Raw genomic sequence first — 20,758 nt, 5'->3', positions numbered from 1 at the left:
ATGGGAGTGTACCATCATCCAGGCCCAGAATGAAGAGAGAGAGAGAGAGAGAGAGAGAGAGAGAGAGAGAGAGAGAGAGAGAGAGAGAGAGAGAGAGAGAGAGAGAGAGAGAGAGAGAGAGAGAGAGAGAGAGAGAGAGAGAGAGAGAGAGAGAGAGAGAGAGAGAGAGAGAGAGAGAGAGAGAGAGAGAGAGAGAGAGAGAGAGAGAGAGAGAGAGAGAGAGAGAGAGAGAGAGAGAGAGAGAGAGAGAGAGAGAGAGTTAAGGACTGTATACATTTTGGGGTGGCAGGTAGCCTAGTGGTTAGAGTGTTGGGCCAGTGACCAAAAGAAATCTGTCGTTCTGCCCCTGAACAAGGCAGTTAACCCACTGTTCCTAGGCCGTCATTGTAAATAAGAATTTAAGAATAAGAAGAACTAACTTGCCTAGTTAAATAAAGGTTTAATTAAAAAAATACATTATGAAGCAACCAATCAGAGCTTGTGTCTGTATGTCTGTAGTTCAGCCAGCCGGAGGTGACAGGTACAAGTTGAAGGCCCAGGGAGTCGCCTTGGTTTCCATATATCCAGCCATATACTCTGCTTCAGAAGTGTTAACCACTCTTTCAATGCAGACAGTCATGGGACATGGTGTTTCATTCGGTCTATTAGCTTCCTACTGTACAGTATGCCTCGTTTTCATTGGTCATCAGAGCAATCATAGTCAAAGTTCAGTATTACTTTGTGTCTAATTTGTTATCCCATGAGTTGCGTTGACAACACATTTGAAGTGATAGTGTTCCCTGTTTAGAACCCACCAGAGAGCGAGAGAGAGAGAGAGACCTTACTCTGTGTACATGCTCGACCTTCTAGTCAAGAGCACTCCAGGCCTGAGTAGTGGCCTAATGGAGCCAGTCAACTTTGAAAACCAAACTTGAGCACGCTTAGACATATCAAGCTAATGATCAATTATTAATATTCACAATCCTCGGCCTTGATGTCGCTGTATGGATATAGACGGCAAGCAATTATGTCATGGTCTTTGGGTTTTGTCTATCCCTGCCCGACCGCCTGCTTCCTGTATGTGGAGGTTTATAAATATATAACAGATAGTTCTTAGCGAGAGGAGTTATACACTCTTATTGCAGATATACAGATGCAGATTAATTTGTAATTAGTCTTGAAATGTTGAGCCTCTGTGGATAAAGGATTCAAACTTCCATTCTCCATTCCATAAATGCTGATCACTTAAAAAGAACAAATGCTCTGAGCTTGATAAAAATAGCTTAAGCTTGAATTATTTGTTTGGACACATATGTTTGAATGCCCTAGCAACACTAAGCGGGAGTAAATGAGTTTTAGAATAAACTGTTATTGTTTGCGTGTAAAAACGGTTCAGTGCATTAGATCAGTATAAGAGAATCCTAGTGTCTGGTTAAATGTCCGTTTGTTGGTACAACTCTAAGAGGGAGGCAGGGAGAGAAAGTTTCCACGCCGTCTCTGTTTTAACAATGTGACTTCATTTTCAACGTCCAACCATGGTGTACCGTTTCTTTCGGGCTTTTAGGTTCACGTTCATTTTCTCCAAATGTCAGATACCTCTCCGTAGAAGAAAACAATGACGAATGGAATGAAGACATATGTTTTTTTTTGGGGGGGGGGTGAAAATACCAGAATAGTTTTTACTCGTATAAGGCAGGGGGAGTCTATTAATAGTTGAGTCATCAGCGCTGCTGCAATGCTCTGAAATGGCAAATTGTGAGATCCCCAATGGTGATTATTACTCTCTGTCAATGACCTTCATAACAGATGAACATTCCGCCAGTGGAACAGAGCGTGCTCTTTAATAGGGGTATGTGTGAGGCGTGGCATTGCCTGTGTAAACTGGGTGGACTGGGTGCTATGGGACGAGTAGAGAAGGGGAGAGGACAGCATGGGATTTGGTTCTGAGACACCGCAGACTGAAGGAGGGAGGCAGGTTTTTATTTTTCATTCATTGGCATGGATCTCCTTTTTTGGGGATTTACAGCGGAAAGAAATCACATTTCGATTTGGTTCTTGCTTTATAATACAAGGCAATTATTAGTATTATCCTGATTAGTGGTGTCATTTTGACTGAGCTAGTTTAACCCTGAGGGACTGTTGAAGAGGAGGTAGAGCTGTGGGGAGGGCCACTGTTTTAATACCACTTTGCCAAAATCTGGCCTTTCTCTAATGTATTCTGATAGTATGGCTCACTCACGAGACACACCGGTGTTTGGAGCAGCAGTATAAATCTTTTTATTTCATTTTCCGAGACACTGGACAAGTTCATATAAGAGGAAAACGGGAAACGTCCTTGGTCTTTGGATTTACGGGCACCCTGACTGTGGAGAGAGGGAGAGAGAGAGGGAGAGAGAAAGGAGAGTGAAGAGAGAGAGAGAGGGATAGTTTCAGTACAATTCAGCACAGCTTGAATTGAAGCACAGCACACTGAAATGCACCTCTCCTCTGTGGCCTTGTTAAGTGTGTTCATCACCTTTATGATAATATATATCTTTAAGTGCACATTTATGTAATTGAGGTATTGATCAGTATACATTCTCCCCTTGATAATGACTATTTTATTATGGGTTCTTAATTAGACTGGGTTAATTTTAAACTGATGTTTGAATAGTGGTTAATGGTTGTGATGCTTATATAACTCTGATGCTATATATATAGCATCAGAGTTAATATATATATATATATATATATATATATATATATATATATATATATATATATATATATATATATATATATACAGTTGAAGTCGGAGGTTTACATACACTTAGGTTAGAGTCATTAAAACTCCACAAATTTCGTGTTAACAAACTATAGTTTTGGCAAGTTGGTTAGGACATCTACTTTGTGCATGACACAAGTAATTTTTCCAACAATTGTTTACAGACAGATTATTTCCCTTATGATTCACTGTATCACAATTCCAGTGGGTCAGAAGTTTACATACACTAAGTTGACTGTGCCTTTAAACAGCTTGGAAAATTCCAGAAAATTATGTCATGGCTTTAGAAGCTTCTGATAGGCTAATTTACATCATTTGAGTCAATTGGAGGTGTGCCTGTGGATGTATTTCAAGGCCTACCTTCGAACTCAGTGCATCTTTGCTTGACATCATAGGAAAATCTAAACAAATCAGCCAAGACCTCAGAAAAAAATTGTAGATCTCCACAAGTCTGGTTCATTCTTGGGAGCAATTTCCAAACTCCTGAAGGTACCACGTTCATCTGTACAAACAATAGTACGCAAGTATAAACACCATGGGACCACACAACTGTCTTACCGCTCAGGAAGGAGACGCGTTCTGTCTCCTAGAGTTGAACGTACTTTGGTACGAGAAGGGCATATCAATCCCAGAACAACAGCAAATGACCTTGTGAAGATGGTACAAAAATATCTATATCCACAGTAAAATGAGTCCTATTTCGACATAACCTGAAAGGTCGCTCTGCAAGGAAGATGCCACTGTTCCAAAACGGCCATAAAAAAGGCAGACTACAGTTTGCATCTGCATATGGGGACGAAGATTGTACTTTTTGGAGAAATGTCCTCTGGTCTGATGAAACAAAAATAGAACTGTTTGGCCATAATGACCATCGTTATGTTTGGAGGAAAAAGGGGGAGTCTTGCAAGCCGAAGAACACCATCCCAACCATGAAGCACAGGGGTGGCAGCATCATGTTGTGGGGGTGCTTTGCTGCAGGAGGGACTGGTGCACTTCACAAAACAGATGGCATTGTGAGGAAGGAAAATTATGTGGCTATATTGAAGCAACATCTCAAGACATCAGTCAGGAAGTTAAAGCTTGGTCACAAATGGGTCTTCCAAATGGACAATGACCCCAAGCATACTTTCAAAGTTGTGGCAAAATGGCTTAAGGACAACAAAGTCAAGGTATTGGAGTGGCCATCACAAAGCCCTGACCTCAATCCTATAGAAAATTTGTGGGCAGAACTGAAAAAGTGTGTGTGAGCAAGGAGGCCTACAAACCTGACTCAGTTACACCAGCTCTGTCAGGAGGAATGGGCCAAAATTCACCCAACTTTTTGTGGGATGCTTGTGGAAGGCTACCCGAAACAATTGAGCCAAGTTAAACAATTTAAAGGTAATGCTACCAAATACTAATTGAGTGTATGTAAACTTCTGACCCACTGGGAATGTGATGAAAGAAATAAAAGCTGAAATAATTCATTCTCTCAACTATTATTCTGACATTTCACATTCTTAAAATAAAGTGGTGATCTTAAATGACTTAAGACAGGGAATTTTACTAGGATTAAATGTCAGGAATTGTGAAAAACTGAGTTTAAATGTATTTGGCTAAGGTGTATGTAAACTTCCGACTTCAACTGTATATACAGTACACTATACAGTGCATTCGGAAAGTATTCAGAACCCATTACTATTTCCACGTTTTGTTACGTTACATCCTTATTCTAAAATGTATTAAATTGTTTTTTTCCCCCTCATCAATCAACACACAATACCCCATAATGATGAAGCAAAAAAAAACGTTTTTGGGACATTTTTGCGAATGTATTCAAAATAAAAAAGTTAAATATCACATTTGCATATGTATTCAGACCCTTTACTCAGTACTTTGTTGAAGCACTTTTGGCAGTGATTACAGCCTTGTGTCTTCTTTGGTATGACTCTACAAGCTTGGCACACCTGTATTTAGGGACTTTCTCACATTCTTCTCTGCGGATCCTCTAAAGCTCTGTCAGGTTGGATGGGGGCTCTGGCTCACTCAAGAACATTCAGAGACTTGTCCTGAAGTCACTCCTGCGTTGTCTTGGCTGTGTGCTTACGGTCGTTGTCCTGTTGGAAGGTGAACCTGAGGTCCTGTTGGAAGATGAACCTGAGGTCCTGGGCGCTCTGGAGCAGGTTTTCATCAAGGAACTCTCAGTACTTTCCTCCGTTCATCTTTCCCTCGATCCTGACTAGTCTCCTAATCCCCGTCCCTGAAAAACATCCCCACAGCATGAAACTGCCACCACCATGCATCATTGTAGGGATGGTTCCAGGTTTCCTCCAGAAGTGACACTTGGCATTCAAGCCAAAGAGTTCAATCTTGGTTTCTTCAGACCAAAGAATGTTATTTTTCATGGTCTGAGAGACCTTTAGGTGCCTTTTGGCAAACTCCAAGTGGGCTGTCATCTGCTTTTTACTGAAGAGTGGCTTCCGTCTGGCCACTCTACCATAAAGGCCTGATTGGTTGAGTGCTGCAGAGATGGTTGTCCTTCTGGAAGGTTTTCCCATCTCCACAGAGGAACCTTAGGTGCTCTGTGCCTCGACACAATCCTGTCTCGGAGCTCTATGGACAATTCCTTCGTCCTCCTCGTGGCTTTGTTTTGGGACCTTATAGACAGGTGTATGCCTTTCCAAATCATGTCCAATCAATTGAATTTACCACAGGTGGACTTGTAGAAACATCTCAAGGATGATCAATGATGCAGGATGCACCTGAGCTTAATTTCGAGTCTCATAGCAAAGAGTCTGTATACTGTAAATACGATATTTCTGTGTTTTATTTATAATGGTGGCGTTAAGCTCGCCACCATTGGACTCTGGAGCAGTGGAAACATATTCTCTGGAGTGATGAATTACTCTTTACCTTATGGCAGTCCGGTGGATGAATCTGGGTTTGGCGGATGCCAGGAAAATACTACCTGCCCGAATGCATAGTGCCAACTGTAAAGCTTGGTGGAGGAGGAATAATGGTCTGGGGCTGTTTTTCATGCTTCTGGCTAGGCCCCTAAGTTCCAGTGAAGGGAAATATTAACGCTACAACATACATTGACATTCTAGACGATTCTGTGCTTCCATCTTTGTGGCAACAGTTTCGGGAAGGCCCTTTCCTGTTTCAGCTTGACTATGCCCCCGTGCACAAAGCGAGGTCCATACAAAAAGGGCCTGCACAGAACCCTGACCTCAACCCCATCGAATGCTTTTGGGATGAATTGGAACGCTGACTGCAAGCCAGTCCAAATCGCCAAGCATCAGTGCCCGACCTCACTTATGCTCTTGCGGCTGAATGGAAGCAAGTCCCCGCAGCAATGTTCTAATATCTATTGGAATGCTTTCCCAGAAGAGTGGAGGCTGTTATAGCAGCAAAGGGATGACCAACTCCATATTAATGCCCATGAGTAGTGTCTGTGTTTTATATATATATATATATATACACACACACTGTACATGGTGGTAGAGAGCCTTAAATGTGTATCTGTAACTCCAGTTTATGATTGCCCATTGTGCTTGTTGTTGATTCGGTGTGGTGGAAAATGAATAGGAAATCAATGATAGCAGAAGATGATTTTTTTTGCATCTTTAAAGGTACAGTGCGTGCATGCAGCGTTGTTACAGCGGACTGTAAAGACGTTATATGTTGTCTTCCTGGAACACGTCTTGTGTTACCAAGTAGTTTTGTTTTCCATGATTGTAGGATAACAATTGTTCACGTAGGACATGCTATATTTCCTTTATACAGAGACGTATGAGCTATCGGCGCATCAGTACTGGATATGCTCTCTTATCTCCTGGCCTCTCTTCCTCTCTCACCTTATCGCCCTGCCCCCACCCTCCTCCCCCTCCTCCTGTTCATCCTCCTCCAGTCTGAATCCATAGAAAGCACAGTATCCCTGTGAAGACAGGACCTACTCAGCCTTCACTAATGATAACTACTCACTTCCTGCCAAACAGTGTGCATGATGAATATTTACCCTGATTAATACCCTTCCCCCAGACCCTCCTCCTGGCCATTGTGTCCTAAAAGACGCCCACCTCAACAAGTCCCTTTAGCCCTGTGAAATGTCCCTGTCCTCCCTTGCTCCCCTCGTGCAGACGGACAGACAGCGGCGTCCGGGTGGACGTCTCCGTCCCACTCCGACCCTCTGTCCTTCCGTCTCTCCCTGGAGCTGTGATCATCCTGCAGAATGATAACGTTAGTGAGACCTCAGTGCTTCTTTAGCTGTGACTGGGTCTTTTTTTTCAATGCTCTTTGAAGCCTGAAACAGACTTGAGAAGAGAAAACAAAGATGGGGCCCGTGCCAGGCAGAAACTTATGCCACCATTGCTGTTCCCCTATCTCGGCAGAGGCATAGCCTTTACAGAGGGAGAGATGCACCTTCTGTCACTGGTAGAGGAGGAGGCAGGGAGAGGGGGAGAGGAGGAGGGAGTGGAGAGCAGAGGGGATGTCCACTGTCGAATGCATCCTAAAACGCTAGCTTAGCCATCCTCCAAAATGATACCATGATATGAAACATTCTTTATGAATGAGATGAATGATTCCTTATGGAGCTCCACATTATTTTATGTGTTGTAGTTCAATAAGGCTGTACAGGTATGGTCTTTGGCATCGGGGAGTTCTGACTCCAGCTTCATTTCTGAGGAATAATCCATAAAATATGGAAATTAAACAGAAAATGTATTAACCGTAATTTCCCCTACCTCTTCATCGATCAAAAATTGGGAACAAATAAGCGAATAAATGTGCTACGATACAATTTAGAAATGTCTCCTCTGCCTTCAGCAGGCAGAAAAAGGCTCATCTTTCCTCCTCTTTTTTTTATAAGACCAATTTTAGTGAGACCAGTGCTAATAAATATAAATGTTTGTGATTAGCATCTCTGCGGCACAGGTGCATGTTTGTTGCAAGGGGAGGCATGTTCATTAATTTTCAGCGATGATAAGTACAGTGCGCCATAAACACAGAGTCCAAAACCCAGCTCCCTGATAAATGAATGCACAGATTGTTAATGTACCATTGTATGGCTCAGCCTCGGGGAGCTTAAAAAAAACCAAAAAAACTACTGCCAAATAAGAGCTAGCTTGAGGTGGGGCTTCCCTTTCAAGGTCCAGATTACACACGATGGAGCTTTAAAATTGCATTATTTTCCCCTTACACATAGGGTCCGGGATAATATAGACAACGCATCCCCCACTGGGCTGCACTACCATGTGCTCTGTAATTAGATTTTTTTTCAGACTGGTATTTACTGTTGATGCAGGTACTGGTACTAGTACACTGCTGGTCTGTGAGGAGAGACCAGGCTGAGAGCAGCATTTGGTGTTGAAGTGTCTATTTGGCCTTGTGTGCCGTACCCTAGAATGAAGCCGTTCCAAAAAAATTGGTGAACAGTAGATTTAATCCGCAGTGTTTTTCACAAATTGTTATTATCATAATCATGATTTCATATCTGGTTTAATCTCTCTCGCCAGTCTGTGTGGACTTTGCTGGCTCATATACAGTGCATGTATGCACATAAGCAACTCACTGCCAAGCCAAAGCCTAATCGTTATTATACTAATCAAATCACTGCTATTTATGTTATATTGACAATGGAAATAAGACAGAATGATTTCTGTTAATATATAAATGAAGGGTTCAGTCATGGCGCTGCTTGGAGCAAGAAAACAAGTACCCGGCTGCCGACATAGACAAAAGCAGCCCAAAATAGTTGTTTATCAGTAGCTGTGAAAATGTTTTATTAGGGGACTGCTGAACACCTGCCTTAAAATGTCGTTTCAACGTCTCCCGAATGCCATTTTGCTTAATTGACTTGGAAATGGCCCAAATGTATTGCTGAATGCGGTCTAATTAATATTAATAATAAATGCCATTATTAACATCAAAGAACATCTGGTGCCCCTGTTTACCCGCGTGCCTTATATGTAGCACATTTTGCGGCTGTTTCATCTCACAAACATCATGGGGTAAACACTTTCTGAATTTCTTATTAATTGTATTTTATTTCATTTTGTTACACAGGGCCACCGATAGCACCCTCTGCCCAAGTGTTGGTGGGTTCATCTCGTGTGCCTGTGGTCTTTTCCTGGTCTGAAGCTGGTTGCTGTGATACCTTAGAGGGTTCTGGGCCCCTGGTGTACTCCCATTCCCTCCCCCCAAAAAGTGCTTTCACTAGCATCTGCATAGGGGTCTGCATTAGGAGTTTTGTGCCCATAAATCACACACTAAATAACTTTAATCAAAAATTTCATTAAGTAGTCCTTGTCAGGTAGTAAAAGCAGGGATAATGCAGTGGTGTTTAATGATAATTGGTGTTTGGTTAATAAATTCGACGAGTTCGGATGACTTTCTAGCAGTGGCTAGAATGCTAGCCTCAGCAGTGTAACTAAACCTCAAATTGATTAACTCGCATGAACCAGCCGTTCACAAAGATGGCACCCGTCCAAATTAAAAAAAAGAGAACAGGGGATCAGCCGGATGGTGTTGTGTTGCTCCGGCGTAAGGAAATCAACTCCCCCCGGGCGCATTTTTAAAAGCCTAATGCCTTTCAAATGATGTCATCACATTTTACTTGCTCTCTCTTTTTTGTTGTTGAAATCCACACGTTTCCTTACCGTTGACAGTAGTTACATCGAGGGAGAGGGCACTGGCTCTGACAGAACACAAGATGCGTTAGAATAATGGAGAGAGAGAGGGAGACATCTTGTGTTTTTATGACACAATTTTTTTATTCTTTTTTTTTTTTGTGTGTGTTTGTGCGAAAGTGATATCACTGTAATCAAAACCACAGAACAATTTAGCCTGGAAGTGTGATTGAAAGAGCACCATTAAGGAAGAGGCCTTTTCCCTTCAGTTATTTCTTTGGTGTTGTTGCTGCTTTCTCCATTAATGGGAACAGGGTGTGGTCCGTCTGGAGGGGCTGCCTCAGAGGACAGACACACAGACACGCGCACACACACACACACACAGGTGCGGGTGTTGTATGTGTCGGTGGGCTCCTGTGGCACTTCCCCTTGGTTGGTTGAGGAGTTGTTTTATTGTCACTAGCAGAGCTCCTGGTGTCAGAGCTGTAGTGCAACAGACAGCAGCCAGAATGACTGATTCTCATCCTCCTCCCAGATGGCCTGTACAACTCTGCTCCAATCTGATCTCAGCCCCTTTGTTCTGTTATGTTCCATTACATTTGGATGAGCCCAATAAAATCAGAGCTGGTCTCAAATCAGAAAGTCTGAATTATATATGCGTGTGTGTGTGATATTATTCCACTGCAACAGAGCCTGGATGTGTCACTTTGTATGTAACTGGAAAAGCAGTGCGTGTTCGGATAAGAGTACAGTGTAATAGATTAGCTAAGGAAAAATAACAAGCCACACAATTGCAGTTTGCAGTGTGTACTAAGATAAGTACGGCAATACTGGGGATGTTTAATTCAATTGTGCCATTTTATTTATTAGCACTACTTGCTTGTTAAATCAATAGCAATTGTAAAAATGACATTGATCACTAAGACATGACAACAGTGAAAGCATCTGACTATATCCATGTAAGGCTTTTCGCTCACCTCTGGGTAATATTAACTTGAACTAAGCTAACTTAACGCATTAGACATGTATATAACACTGGCTGTGGCCTAACGGTACACTAACAGTGTGTGCACTATACTAGTCTCTGAGAGATGATGGTAGCAGGATTTAACAGGGTAATAGATGAAGCCAGTGGCTTGCCTGTGACAATCAATTTTAATGTTGTGTCTCTTACAGATTTTTTCCTTTGCATAAAAAGGAGCAAAGCAATGGAAAATCAATACATGGAGAATAGTTATAGGTGGCGAGTTATCGAGAATCTCTCTGTCCCAGACTCGCGCCTCTGAAAGACGACGTGTAATATATGAGGTGACCTTCAAATGTCATAAATGTGTTGTGCAATAAACTGTCAATATTTGTGGTTATACGGCGCAGGATGACTTTTACAGTAATTGGAACAGCCCTATTAAAAGCTTGGGATCAGTCAGCTGATTAAGGACAACCACGCTGGACGCCCATCGCCTGGGACTATCTCTCTCTCTCTCTCTCTTTCTCTCTCTCTCTCTCATCCATACACTACATGAACAGATACATTGAAGTTTTGGTGTGTGTGTGCGTGCGTGCGTGTGTATTTGTTTGCGTGCGAGTATATAGCGATTGGAACATTCGTTACTGAAGGACTGTTAAATGCTGGGAGAGCATCCTCTCCCTGGTACAGGATCACTATTAACCCTGCCACACAGGGGGCCAGAGGATGAGGCTGGCCATAAGCTGTGTTTTTAGGGGTTTAATTCAACTCCATCTGGGATGGACAGGTGGAGCTGTATTTGCTACATGAGAGGAGGAAACATTGCCAAGAGGGGATATGTCAAGTGGTGTAAAATGTGTTTGTGGAGAATTTGGTTACAGTACGGTATGTGTACAGATGTAGGATCTCAAGGCTCTGCACACATTGTGCCGAATGGGGATCTAGCGTTCGTCTGTCGATCGTCTGTGCGCTGTGCTTTAGGGACCAGCAGCTGGAGACTTCTGACTGCCGGCGTTTTTCACGTGATCCTTCATGTAAAATTGGTGTGCACATTACGCTCCGAGGTGGTAAGTCCTCTCGGCCAGCAAACGCTATTGTTGTTTCTGAGCCCTTAATTTGAGCCAGTTTCTTACAGCAGGAAAATAATCCTGCAGCAACAGGAAATGTCAACTGTTATGTGGATTATAATTAATGCACATTTTTGAAGCAGTTGATACATTTTTCATAAGGGTAAAGTGGAAACTACAAACTGTAGAAGCCTTTTTTTAAACCTCAATACACTACAATTTTAAAAGTTCCTGCGCTGCGGGAAAGTTCTCCTGCAACAAGGTGATCAAATTAAGATCCTACATCTGTATATGGACTGCAGACATGTTGGGAGTATTGATTAAAAAAGCCTTGTGTCTGTGCATTGGTTCGGAGAGGGTGGGTTTGGAAAGGTCACATGCGGATCAGAATTGGGTGTACAGTATGAACGGGGCCATGCTTGTTACAGGTAAGGCTATGTAAACTGTTCAACACTGTATGCCTGTTGCCTTGGGGGGGGGGGGGGGGGGGTCACATCCACATAAATACAATAGTACACTGTATGTTGGCAGTGTGGGTGTAGAATCATGTGATCAGTGCCAGCAGTAGGAGGACTTTCTGACTTCAGTCTAGCTTTTCTTTAAACCTTATTTGACTCTTAAAGAGGGTGGAATGGGGTGGGGAAGAAAATAAAAGATTTGGCTACTGGAAGAAATGCTTTTGATTGTGATGCATGGTTGCTTTAGTGGGCTGCTCCATTCAGACGCTCTCTCTCCCCACACGCATACCATGTCATGTGCCGGACTCAAGAAAAAAAAGAATAAAACACAAGCAGCAGATGTGGACCAGAGATTGCTTCTGGGGGGGGTGATGGGGTGGAGCCATAAACAGAATACTTTATCTTACTGTAAACTGGTACTTCTTACTGCTTACCCGTGATGCAACAGGGTATGTGGTTAACAAGGCTGTTATGTTGGCATTGGGCTCTGGCGTTCACTCCACCTCATCGGTCATTCTGCTTGACTAGAGTGTAGCTTTCATAACACATCAGAGCTTGCAAGGACTTCTTGAGAAACCATCTCCACAGTTAGCTGGTCATGTAATGAGGTCATGACCCGTATAAACGTGTGAGATAACATCCTCACCTTATGATTGTGCTGCCGTCAACTCTTTTCAAATCTATTTCAGTTCCTCCTGAGATTCGGGTGATTATGTGGAGAGCAGTTGTTGGTCTCCACACGTCTCTGCAGTATTAGTGGCAGTTCAAGCAGGGCGGGGTCACTCTTATCACCCTCTCGTATCTCTGACAGAAGCGATGCTACCTGTCAAAATCAGGGCGCTACGGAGACGCGTTAGCCCACTGCTGACGTAGCCGTTTCTTTTTCTGTATTGTTCATTTCAACACAATCCGCCATATGCTACCACAAAATGAGGATAGCGGGGATAAAACATTCCGACGGGAGTGGGAGAGTGTGGAGGGGGTCGGCCCGGTGTTTCTAAAGGAGCCTGAAAGCTTATGAACTGTCAGCGTTCTGTCAGCTTGAAATGGGGGGGAGAAATAGCGGCAAAACGTGAACCCATTGATGTGTTTTACTTTGTGTGGTGTTAGCAGATTTGGATGGAAAAGGAGGACAAAGCAAAAGTGAAAGTGTGTTTTCTGACATGGTGACGGTTTGACGTGACACTCACCGCTCCTCCTTTGTGTGTGTCTGTGTGTGTCTCTCTCTTGTTGCTCAAGATGTCGGGGATGACCTGGGGAAGACAGCAGGGAGTGTTCAGCAGGCCCCCTCCCAGCACAGGGACAGGAGCCTGGGCTCGGCCATCAAGGACTGCCCCTACTGTGGGAAGACCTTCCGCACCTCCCACCACCTCAAGGTCCACCTGAGGATACACACAGGTCAGTGGAGTGAGTTCCCCTTGGATATTACTGCCGTCACCGTTCTCCCTTCTGCCACACCGCTCTCTGCCTACAACTTGAGTCAACCCCATTTGGCCATGTTCGATACCATTGGTGAGGGCAGTTATTCAAAGCGCGCAGCTGTTTCCTGGAAATATGCTGTAATTAATGGGACAATGGCATTCAGTGGTTCACTGTAGCTACTGTTCTAATCTTAGCCGTATCTAACAAACGAGTGTCAAAATATATCTCTACCTGGATGACCTTCTGTGTTAACTACTGGGAGGTAGAGGTGGTCCCATTGAGAGTAATGGTGTGGACACGGTGTCCACTGGCAAGAGCCAGAGCAGGCTGTTATACCTCACTACACTGCAAGGTAGAAATGCCCCAGTAAATATCCAGGCTAATGTCACATGTAGGCCGTTCTAAGGTCGCCTTAGATCAAGGACATCGGCTCAGCTAATTGTCCAAACAGGCTACTCTGACATCCTACGTGCTGCGTATGCTACAGCATGGCTTCTACACCATATTTCTGCATTGAGTGTGTTTTGTGCATACCTTGTAGCTTTGGAGTACTTCTTGGAATGTAGCTTAGAGTACTGTACTGGACCACCTGTGAAAATCCATGGCATAGAGCTATGAGTCAGCCCATATCAGACACAAAAGAGCATGACCCTAGAAACGAGTGTTTAGCATTTCTTCAGAGCTGAGCTCTAATTACTTGGCTGAGGGGAGAGCTTGAGTGTACGCCCTAGTGACAGTCTACTACACTATGCTACAATACCTCTTCATTCTGCATTGCTTTCTCTCTTTCTCAGATTAGGCCCGGGAATGACTAAGTACATCCTGTGTACTCATGGAGACCTCATGGTATTTAGCACTTCATTTCTTATCAGCCTCTGTTCTTGTTCTACATTTAACTGTGAATGCTCTCGGAGAGAGCGTCTGATGCCCTGACCTCTGTATCTGAAGACACCATTTTACAGTCCTCCCCCCCCCCCCCCCAAAAGAAAAATGTCATCCTTAAGTGCCAGTAAAGGCATGGCTCAAGCCTTCAGAACTTAAAATGGAAATCTCTTGCAGCTGAGGAAATCAATGCTTGCTTTTTTTCCCCTCTCTTTTTTTCGCCATGCACTTAAAAAGAGAGAAGGGAGACCACCCAAACTGTGCCCCCCCACCCCCCTTTAATAAGGACCACATACCTCTGGTCTGGAGGGGAATTAAGGAGCCAGCGTAGCTCGTAGCTCGGCGTAGCGCAGGAGCACTTGTGCACTACCATAATTAGGATCTTTGTGTAAAATAGCACATCCAGGTCAACGAGAGGAGCCTCAACCCTGATTCTGCAGACCTCTCTGAATACCTCGCCGTCAGTAGAGGAGGGGCCGGGGACGGGGACAGGGGACAGGACGGGGGAGCATGGAAATCTGTTACCTAACAGAGGGGGGGCTGAGTTATGTCCTGCTTTGAGTGGTACAGTAAGGGTCCCCAGAAGGGCCATATTTCAGCAGAGAGGAAACAGAGGCCTCATCTCAGGCCCTCCGTTAACTCACTCAGTGCAGCAGGCCAGGCCAGGCCCTGCGTAAGCACAACTCAACATGGTCACTTCAGACACAGAAACCGTCTGATGTATCTACAAGGTGTTGCCCTTTAAATCACTCGTACATTATCAGATTGACTTCAGGTCGAAATGGTTATGATTACATCAAGGCGATGACTTTTACATCCGATGAAGATTCCTCCTTGATGGCAAAACAGTGGAACTCGGAGATGACATAATGCATCCTTCATCCTAATTCAGTCTGAACAGCACAATGGCATTGCTTACTGAGAGGTGCTCGCATTGTGCAACACAATGTTAGATTAATGACTCGCTAACATTTTGTTGAAAGGAATGAAGTGAATTTAAATTTCTCTAAAAGTTAAAGAGCTAATGTTACAGTATTAATTTCCTCTTGAACAGTGAGTGGGAAAATATCCATTAGTGAAATTAACCACAGTTTCTAGGTAGCTAACATTGTGCAGAATACAGTGTGGGGCCACAGTTAATGAACACTGCAGTGGGTGATATTTCATTATACAAATTAATGCTCACATTTTAATGGGAAAGTCACATAATGAATCTAGGCTTCAGTGACAGCAATTAGAGACACAGATTGTCCCCTTCTGGACAAGGCAGTATTTAGCAGTAAGCAGCTGTGTGTAAAAAATAAAAAGGTCTTGGATCTTGACAATGGCTATGCATAACTTTAGGGGAAATAACCAGTGGAGTTTCCACTCACCTTTAAACGGAGACAAGAGAAAGAGCCAGGCCTCGCCCATGTCACATAACCTTAACCTCACCTTGCAATCAGAATGAATCAATGGGGACCCATGATCTTGCTCTCCATTTCTCTCCATCTCTCCCGCTCTCCATTTCTCCATTTCTTTCTCACCCTCTCCATCTCCGCCTCCCCTCGCTCTCCCTCCCCTGTTATTTCCCTTTCTCGTTCATGAACAGGTTCAATGCTAACATTCCCTACCTTTTCCCAAAACTAGTACCTCTTTGCGTGTAGCAACACTACTGTTTATTAACACACATGTTGATGTTTGTTGCTAACCAACAGCCTTGCTTATTAAATGCTATTTAACAGCGACTAAAAGGCTAGGCGTTTGGATTGGTTCCTTTCCGAAGGGTTTCCCAGTTCAGCCCGGATAAGATTTGAATAACAGCACTTCTTCCAGTGCAAAACCGCCTTTCAACGTTACGTAAAGCCATATGGAAATGTATCTTAAAGTATGTCATATCTATTAACTGTTTTAATTGCCCCTCTGTAGCGGCTCTGGGTGTTTATTCTGAGTGGTTACTATGGAGCTGTGACGAAGTATCCAAATCCAGATGAAATCTGTTGGGAGTCGAGGAACTGCTTAAAGAAGTAGAGCAAGAAAAACGCTATGTCCCGGCACTGGGAGGATGAACACATTGATACATTGAAGCGTTATAATAGTTGTAATGGAAATCTATTTTTCTTATAGTACTGTGGCAGGTGACCGTAAAATAGTTTGCCCCGGGTATTTTATGAATTTGTGTTTCCATTTTTTTGTTTCCTTGATTGTGTTAATATATTTTCTTGACTGCAATTTTTTTTGAGGGGGAGAAACTTATATATTTCTAAACAATGGCAAATGATCATTCCTTTCTTTTGTGCCATGGAGATCCGTTGTGTTCCGCAGAGGTTGTGCTGTTTGCGCTGATATCAATTAAAAGTGGATTAACGGGTACGTAATGACCTTTAGCAGTAAATTGTGTGTAATGTTGCAAGGCAGGATACAGTATATTCCCCAGATATCACACATGCCCCTGACGAATGATTGAGCAGATGTCTTAGCGAGTCCAAATGGTCCACAAAGAACACACACACACACACCACACATTTACGGTATACATTTCCCAGCCATGTGTACATTGATTACTCGTCAAGGTTTGTTTAGATAGGTATCATATGTTTAGTTATATTCAGTGGTGTTGTGGAGGATAAAGGTGTCTGCTAAATGGCAGATATTATATTATTATTATATTAAATGCAAGTAAACGTAGTTTACCCACTTTAGTTTTTTTGCCTAACAGTTTACCCACTTTTTCTGGAAAAATGCATTGAAAGTATAGGAAGCGTTACTTTATTCACCACGACCGCCGATCAGAGTTTAACCACCTATTTATTTACAGTACCATTACATCACTGGTTACATTCAGATGTCTGAAGCCCAAGATGAAGCATGTCTTCTTATGCTGTTTAATATTTGGATGGTGGTGTTGATGCCCATTTTCATCGTTAACCAAAAAAAACAGATCACTCTAATTTCACTCTAATTTTGGGCCTAGAATATAATTTTGTCCAGTTAAAGGAATTGAGAATGATCATTTGCATCAGGGACGTTTCCTTATTAAATCAGCCCAAGCCCCTGTTATCCTGCTTAGAGGATAAGCACTTATTGGGTTAAAAGCTCATCTCGCATGGTTTATTTTAAATATACGCTTCAAACTCGCTCTTGTGTAAAAGAAAATAACACGGTACTCTCCCTTTCTCTCTCGCTCTCTCCCTTTCCCTCTAATTTTCTTTCTCTCTCCCTGGTATCAATATTGTATTGAGTTTGTATTTGTGGCCCTTTATTTGAGAACTGTGCAGTAGGTCTGCAGATCCTACAGTCTTTTTCTGGAATGGTGCCCTCCAAATAATGATAAATTACTTGAGCAGTATGCCATTTGCTAATTATATCCATGATTTACTACAGAGCGAGACTTAAATCATTCAATTCAGTCTTGCGTAACAATGCAACAAAAAAAACAAAAAAACGGGGGAAAATGGTTTCCATGTGTATAATCTAAACATGGTATAGCTATATATACACACGCACAGTACTTGACAAACATTCTTCTATTCGGGACTATTTACAACAACCCTTGCTCTTCACATATTTAGCTGTAACTTATTCAAAAGAAATGCCAGGAACATTACTATGTCAAAAAGTCAAGCTTAGAATTTCTGCTTATTGTTTTTTTCTTCCAAATCTGGCTTTGGTTTAAAATGTATTGTAATTGCGAACAGGATGCATTTAATGTTAAGATACTGTTAGTAATTTATCTCTCCAAAGGTAAAGGAGATCCACTTTTCTGGCAAAAATCATGATTGCATTTTACCTTTCAAGAATATGTATGAATATTTATATACACCGTTTATGTATGTAGAGATGTTGTAACTGCATTGTAAGTCAAATTATGCAACTACCACCATACTACTACCGTGATATACAGACACATGTTTTCCATATGTACATTCTTGCTCATTTGTGTCAGTTAAAGTCTGTTTTAGTTTCATATGAAGGGACTGCATCTTCCACTATTTGGTCCAAATAGCCATAGAGCCATTCAACTGGGACGGAGCGCTTCTTCTCTGTGAATGGTGATTTATGATAAACTGCAAATAGAGAACATCCTAGAAATCACTGTCTCATCGCCAAGGCAGAGGCCTGTCAGCGAACAAGGCCAAGAGAGAGACCCCCCCCCAATGCAAACAGAGATAACATCGAGACAGTTGTGTTGTCAGTTGAAAATATTATCTCTTGTGGTGGACTGAAAGCAACATATGGTGAAATGGTTTTTATTGTGTTGACATGAGTGATGGCTCACTTGGCGGAGCTGGATCGACCCGTATTCAGATGCCAATCCCCGAATGGAGCCGAGGAGCTGTTTGCTGAATGCAGAATTCTGTTGAATGTTGGTTATCACTGAGATCACTGTGTTCGCTTTCACTGTTGTTTCCTGTCTTATTCATGTCCTGTCTCTCTCTCCCTTTTTCCTCACTCTACCTATCTATCTATCTATCTATCTTTCTTACAGGAGAGAAACCCTACAGGTGCCCTCACTGCGACTACGCAGGCACCCAGTCTGCCTCACTGAAGTACCACCTGGAACGCCACCACCGTGAGCGGCAGAATGGCGGCGGCCCCTCCTCCGGACACGCCCCTCTCTCTGAGCACAAGGAAGAGCACGGCAAGGGTGGCGTCTTTGCCCGTCCCGATGTCCTCCGCGGTGTCTTCAAGGGCATGCCCTCCAGCCTGGACTTCAGAGGGGGACCGTTGCACCCCCACCAGTGGGCCCCTCCCGGTATGTTGTCCCCCAGGGAGCGTGAGAGGGACAGAGAGCGTAATGGCCTGGGATCTGATACTCTCTCTGAAAGCATGAAGAGCCCAGAGGGCCCCTCCGCCGCAGACGTCCCAGCCAGCTTCAGAGACCTGGGTCGGGCGTACCAGAGCATGGTGGGAAACGGTGTCAACTTCCAGGGCTCCCTGCAGGCCTTCATGGACAGCTTCGTCCTCAGCTCCCTGAAGAAGGAGAAGGAGATGAGAGAGAGCCACCTGCAGTCCCAGCATTACTTTGAGAGTGGTGAGCCCAAAGCCAAGAGGGCTGATACTGGTGAGGAGAAGGCTGAGTCCAAGCCCTCAACGGGCAAGCCTGGGTCCCAGTACGAGCCTCTGGACCTGTCTGTCAATGTCAAGCCTGAAACAGGCTCTCTGCCTGGCTCCTCTGTCACCTTCCAGGACAACGTGGCGTGGCATGGCTGCCTCTTCTGCTCCTTCACCACCGCCTCTGTCGAGCTGATGGCCCTACACCTGCAGGCCAACCACCTGGGCAAGGCCAAGCAACGCAAGGAGGGCAAGGAGCACCAGGGAGAGCCCTCCCACTTCCTCAAGACCAGCATGGGCCCAGCCCACCTCCATGACAGAGACAATGACCGAGAGGGGGAGAAGAGCCAGTCAGCCTGGTCCAACCACATGGAGCCCCATGCCAGCATGGGAGCCTTCCAGAGTGACTTCTATAAGCAGTATGGAGGCATGTATGATGGCTCCCCAAGGACCCCGGGCCTCCAGGGGTTTGGAGCGACATGCCCTGACCCAGCCCTGGAGCAGCAGAGCCAGGCCAGAGAAACAGCTGGGGATGAGCTCTCAGACAAGGCCTCCTGCGGGGAGCTGGAGGACCAGGCCCAGTCTGAGGATGAGGAAGGCAGGGCTGGAGAGCGCTGCCACAGCGCCGAGTCCACCTCCGCCCAACCAGCGAGACAGCGACCCCACTCTGACGACGAGGAGGAAGAGGAGGAGGAGGAAGAGGACGGGATGGAGCGGGAAGATGAGGACAGTGCCACTTATCAGATGCCGAAGCCGACGCAGGCCGTGTCCCCGGCTAGAGAGGCCCAACGACCAAGGGCCTCCATGGGCCCTGGAGCCCCTTTCCCTCCCCAGTCCCGGCCTCAGCCGCCCCTGGAGAAGCAGTGGCAGCAGGGCTTGGGTCTCCTTTCATCTCCTGGTGGTTCCCCGGGGCTGCTGAAGCCGGAACATGCCCATCTCGAGCAGCAGATGAACATGCTGTCCGTCCTGAGGGCCTACAGCTCGGAGAACCTCGCAGCGTTCAACGGCCTTGGAAGCGGCTCAAACAGCGGCAGCGGCATCAGGAGACCAGACGCACCCAGTAAGTGAGCCTGACCCTGCCGCATGGCACCGCCTCTGATCTTATTGTCCCTACGTCCACAGACACACAAACCCACACGCACAGCAACACATTCAATTGTGTATTTACCTACGCTCTCTAACACTACGACATGTACATTTGCCGACACCACGTTTCATACACACACAGCATCACACATACACACACAGATTCACAATGAAACTCACACACAGAAAAAAGAGATTTGCTCTAAAGTGATTTCAACCTTATTTCAAGCAAGTTTAGAAGCTATTGGAGTGGCGAGTAGCAACAGATTAATCTTTATTACACGTTTATATTAGGGAGACAGTAGTGTCTTCTCTCCCTCCATCCCGGGGAAGGAAATAATCCTGTCTCCCTGAGAGCAGGACCTCAGCTCCCATGTCATCTCAAGCACACGGCGGTTAACTATCTTAGCTCTCATAAAGCCCTCTCCCAAAAGCCCATTACTTTATAAGACCCAAAGATCTATGGGCCTGTGAAAAATGGACTGTCAGCT

At 44.4% G+C, this 20,758-nt stretch overlaps 1 protein-coding gene and 1 long non-coding RNA gene across 11 annotated transcripts in view; one reads left to right on the top strand and one right to left on the bottom strand.

Moving 5' to 3' along the window:
- Positions 1–20,758, top strand: part of znf536 (zinc finger protein 536) — a 189,288-nt gene that overhangs the window by 107,372 nt on the left and 61,158 nt on the right. For 8 of the 10 annotated variants that reach the window (XM_045708868.1, XM_045708874.1, XM_045708870.1 and 5 more), the window contains 2 exons: positions 13,083–13,250; positions 18,616–20,241. In XM_045708868.1, the coding sequence (XP_045564824.1) occupies positions 13,083–13,250; positions 18,616–20,241 (1,794 nt within the window). The remainder of the gene's footprint in view (positions 1–13,082; positions 13,251–18,615; positions 20,242–20,758) is intronic. The other 2 variants (XM_045708875.1, XM_045708877.1) reach the window with 2 other exon arrangements.
- Positions 1,661–20,758, bottom strand: part of LOC106587308 (uncharacterized) — a 50,841-nt gene continuing 31,743 nt past the window's right edge. Inside the window, exons 4-5 of the long non-coding RNA XR_006762245.1 lie at positions 13,034–13,225; positions 1,661–2,342 (exon numbers count right to left, since the gene is read on the bottom strand). This is a non-coding gene — a long non-coding RNA (uncharacterized lncRNA). The remainder of the gene's footprint in view (positions 2,343–13,033; positions 13,226–20,758) is intronic.

The sequence above is a fragment of the Salmo salar genome, chromosome ssa26 (genome assembly GCF_905237065.1).
Source record: "Salmo salar chromosome ssa26, Ssal_v3.1, whole genome shotgun sequence".
NCBI classification, from domain to species: Eukaryota; Metazoa; Chordata; class Actinopteri; order Salmoniformes; family Salmonidae; genus Salmo; species Salmo salar.
Note: the sequence above shows the minus strand (reverse complement) of the source record. Positions and strands in the feature narration are given on the sequence as shown.